This window comes from Sinocyclocheilus anshuiensis, unplaced genomic scaffold, assembly GCF_001515605.1.
Source record: "Sinocyclocheilus anshuiensis isolate Anshui unplaced genomic scaffold, SAMN03320099.WGS_v1.1 scaffold1276, whole genome shotgun sequence".
NCBI lineage: Eukaryota > Metazoa > Chordata > Actinopteri > Cypriniformes > Cyprinidae > Sinocyclocheilus > Sinocyclocheilus anshuiensis.
In genome coordinates, this window is record NW_015544217.1 from 498186 (window position 1) to 503106 (window position 4921).

At 37.8% G+C, this 4921-nt stretch overlaps 1 protein-coding gene across 2 annotated transcripts in view; it reads left to right on the plus strand.

The window, feature by feature from the left end:
- sema4c (sema domain, immunoglobulin domain (Ig), transmembrane domain (TM) and short cytoplasmic domain, (semaphorin) 4C) overlaps positions 1–4921 on the plus strand; it is a 70027-nt gene that overhangs the window by 37617 nt on the left and 27489 nt on the right. Inside the window, exon 2 of one of the 2 annotated variants that reach the window (XM_016497948.1) lies at positions 485–703. The exons of the other annotated variant lie outside the window; for it this stretch is intronic. Coding sequence (XP_016353434.1) covers positions 601–703 — 103 coding nt within the window. The 5' untranslated portion in view covers positions 485–600. The remainder of the gene's footprint in view (positions 1–484; positions 704–4921) is intronic. 2 annotated transcript variants of the gene reach the window in all.

Here is a 4921-nt window from a genome sequence, read left to right on the forward strand (position 1 = left end):
AGAGAAACAGGTGTGATGATTAGAGCAAACGTGTGAAAACTGCAATTGCTGAACAGACTGGACCGCTCAGGCCTTTTTTTCCCACTCCTTCCCTTGAAACCTTGCTTCAGGCTTCATCATAATGCATTCCAGAGAACGCAGACTCCAATTATAATTACAAACGCTTCTCTCGTTTGTCTGCGGCTGTCAAAAACAGGCCTTCTTCTGCTTGCGACATTTTCTTCATAAACGATGGTGAGTTGTGTTGATGCTGTCGTTCTCTGACAAGTATCAACAATTTGGCTGGTGGTCTGCCAAGATGCATTTATCGTTGTACCTTCTGAAAGAGTGTAAAATCTGTCATTAAATTGTCCTGACTGTGTTTTGTCACTTCATAAACAGTTCCAGCTCTACCGGGATAGCGACAGGAAGGCTCTAGGGAGGTTTGTGTGCATCTCGTAATCACTTTTGTTTATGCTTTTGTTTTCTTTGCCTCCCTTGACAGGAGCCGTTGTGTGCATCTTGAGCCTCCACACCTCTTCGTTCAGTCAGAACCCTTGTTTCTCGTCCAATCAGAATCTGCATTCCGTGGAGCGGAATAAAAGGAGTGGGAGCGGAGAAATGGGGTGTGTGAAAGTTCTTCTTCTGATGTTCGTGATCAGCTTTGAAAAGGGGATTTGCGTCAACTGGAACCCCGTCCCACGCAAGACAGTTAAATATAATGGTGAGTATCTAATGACCAAACAAAACTGTGAGCGGAACTCCCAACAGTGACTGTGTAGCAAATGAGCCCACTTTCCTGTTCCCTTTTTTCTCACACTGTTTTTATGGGAACCCTCCTTTCTTTATTCGTCTGTCTCTTTCTTCTTTTCTTTAGTCGACCCCTCCCTTCATTCTCCATGTTGATTTGAGATAAGAGGTGTGATTTCTGCTTTGAATTCATCGAGATGTCACATTACTGCATGGTTTTATGGGTCTTCATGGTAAAGAGCTTACCTCCCTATTCATTTGCACTCACTTCATTTGTGTCTCTTCTTCCTTTCTCATACTGTTTTCTATGCCGCCTCTCTTATCCTTTACTCTTTTTTCTCTTATGCTTTCTCTAAGGGGAATTCACTTAGAACAAATTGTGCAATAGTCTTTTTACTCGTCATCAGTATTGTTGTCTTTTCCAAGAAAAAAACATCTAAGCATCCTCAGAAAATGCATTCACTTGAGTGCAAAATTGCTTAATATTACAAGACTTGTTTTCAGATAATATCATTTGAATTATGTGTACTTTCCTTTCCTCACGGGAATTTTTTATTTTTTTTATTTTTAGCATATGTCTAAAAACATTTAGCGAGGTTTATACTTAATGGGGTCATATGATGTTGCTAAAAAGAGCATTATTTTGTGTATTTGGTGTAATGAAATGTATTTATGTGGTTTAAGGTTAAAAAAACACATTATTTTCCACATACTGTACATTATTGTTTCTCCTCTATGCCCCGCCTTTCTGAAACGCATCGATTTTTACAAAGCTCATCGGTCTGAAAAGTGAGGTGTGCTGTGATTGGCCAGCTATCTTGTGATCGGAGAAATGACAAAAACTCACGTTTGAATCATCAGTGGCAAATCCTTTAAATATGAAAACGTACTTACAGACTGTGAGTCAGAACAGCCGGCATTGTAGTCTACTCTCCCAGGATCAGTAAACAGTCCTCCATAAAATGCACTGCGCACATCTGAATATTTGGGTTGAACTGTTCTGGAACAGTGTTGTAAATAAAACTTAACCACTGATTTCTAGTTGTGTCCTCTTTTGGAAGAAATTTTTAATTTTTATAAAGAGTAACTCTTTGGGTTTGAGACTTTAGTCTTTGCAACTTTAGGGATCTTATCTATTCACGAACAGCTTGTAACACTCCAAAGAGAAAGGAAAACTTGAAATCGCATCATATGACCCCTTTAATATAGGAGAAAAACAATTAATACACAATGTTGTTTCTCAAGTAAATCTGTGCTGTTTTAAGCATTTGAAGATGTTTTTGCACCAATATGAGACAAAAATACTGTCTAAGAGACTGATTCTTGTTGTGTATTTGCATTCGTTTTAGCAGTAATATCAGGTTAATGATGCAAACGCATTCTCAAAATTAACATTGATCGCAATTTGCACGCCAGTTGCAGGCCAGTTCAAAATAAAAGGTTTTTAAGACTGCAGCAGAGTGCTGTGATCTGGCATAATACGCTGAGACTGTAAAACATCACTACTGTAGTCCAGACATCTGAATCGGCTCTTTAAAATGCAGAAAGTGCACTAGTCTATACCACATGTCTGGATGTGTGCCCTGTTATAACACTCCTCTCCATCATTTGATGAATTACTTTTGTAAAGATCAATAGAGAATGTCATTCGTATGTTTTTTACGTAAAATGCGGTTCTACAAAATGTACATTTAATTACATTTGCACAGACACTGAGACACTGACACGTATTTACAGCATCTAAACATACAATACTGACGTATTGACGACACCTAAAACGTAAATTATGTACGTATGAACAACTTTACAGACTTACAAATGAATCCTTATGAATATTGAAATCGCGGCATTAACATTTTATTATATTGTATTTATTTTTCATATCAATGGCATTATGTTTTCAATTGCAATATTAAATGAAGTTTAATCATTTAATTAATATGAAATGATAACATTTCGTTCTGTTCTGTGAGAATGCATAATGTTAAACAAGACTACACTTTAAACCCTTCAAATGAATAACATCTCTGCAATCGTTTAACCATTACTTATCATGTAATATTTACTTTGTTTGCCGTGGGACACAAAAGACGTTTTCTCCGACATGATTTTACTGACAAGAGAACCATAAAATAGAATACACCAAAACATAATTACTAGGGGTATAACGGTACACAAACATGACGGTTCGGTACGTACCTCGGTTTAGATGTCATGGTTCGGTACAGTTTCGGTACAGCAGGGGGAAAAACTAAACATAAAATTGTTTTTTGTTTTTTAAACAGTGGTTTACCAAACAAATTGCTCTTTGTATCGTTACACCCCTAATAATTAGAAAAGGAATCAATTTTATTTGTTTGCTATAATCCAAATCTTCAGAATCCATACGGCTGCGAGGAACAGTCCCAAACTCAAGCCTTTATTCAGCGATCTTCATCCTGAGTAGCGACCATAAGCCGCAATAACCATGCTGACACACTTGTTACAAATTCAAAAGTTGCCGCTTTAAGATACATTACGGCAGGAAAATCGAACGTTCATTGGCTCTCGCCTGCTTCGTCACAGATTGCGACATGCTGTGTTTCTGGTGAGGTGTTTGAATGAGAAATGCACGCTTTCACGGAGTGGATCGGGATAATAAAAAAATATATAAAAAAATCTTACTAACCCTATACTTTTGAACAGTAGTTTACATTGAAAGGAGATATGTAACATAAATGACATGGCTTAAATTAAAGCTTAACGACTAGATTATTGGTAGTTAATGATAAGCTGCATGCAAAAGTGGCACCACTGTTTAGTAAATTTGCTCCTAAGTCTTTTCCTGTTTTAATCCAAATCACTCTTGATAATCAAATAAACAACTACAGGAAACACCAAGCAGTAGGCATGATTTTATATGTACACACATAAACTGATAGCATCTCCTTTTAAGCCCTCAGTAGAGAGCGTAGCGGCTGGGAACACAGCCTTAAATGGACAGGAAATGCTTTAGTTGAGCTCCAGCAAGAGAGAGAGAGAGAGACAGACGTCAACGAAAGTCCAGAAAGAACAGAAAAGTACACAGTGTGTATGCAGTGTGTTTTACTACTGTTTCAGGTCATGTGTGACTACGTTTGGGCCCTAAACCACAAAAACAGTAGACCTACGCTGCACACATGCGCTTTTCAGGGAGGGTTAAAGACTGAAAAGCAGGCAAAGCATCGGAGTGCACTTTAATGTGTTTGTGTGTGAGCACGTGAGTGCTTAGACTGGCAGTCTGAGGGATTTAGAGCTCCAGTAGCGTGCACGTGTGTGTGTGTGTGTGTGGTTGGAGGTGGAGAGCTGGATCGCAGCAGAGATAATATTTACCCACTACTTTCCACACCCACAGCCCCTAAAGACCCCTCCTCCACAATTATCTCCATTTTAAAGACGCCGGGGATTCACAAGTAAACACGACTTTCTTGCAACTAAATGTCTTTTCATTCCCATCTCTCCCGCTCTGTTCATTATCAAAGCACTGTGACTTATTGTGACAGACGTTATACTGTTGTCTTGGCCCTGAAAAACAGCTCTGAGAGTTGAAAGGGGAGTCACAGGCCCCGCCCCGCCCCTTTCCACACCCCATCCGTAACTTTCCACAGCAGAGCGGCCAGTGCACAAAGTGGTCAGAGAGAGAGAGAGAGAATGATAGCAGGTCAAACAGAAAATTAAAGACCCAAGAAAACTCCTGCTGATGAATAGTACGAATGCACAGACTTAAACTATTCAAAATCACTTTCAGTAACTGAAATAAAGCTGAAGTAAAATAAATATTAGATGATAAATTTAACTTAAAAAACTCAAAATGAAATTATAAATGTTGCTGTGGTACATAAGTTAAATAAGGTTAGATTGATGCACTACAATTGCTAAAACTGAAATAAAATAAACTTAAATAGAAATATAAGAAACATAAAAATAACAAAAGCATGTAACAAAATTACTCAACTAAAATTTAAACAATTTAAAATCTATTTAAACATCATTTAAAATCATATTTCATCTAAATTTAAAATGTAAACTGAAAATATAAAGAGCATGTTAAACAGAAAATTAAAGATGAATTGCCAAAGGAGGCCAAAGGAAACTCCCACTTATTAGTAGAATAGTATAAATGTGTGTGTGTGTGTGTGTGTGTGTGTGTGTGTGTGTGTGTGTGTGTGTGTGT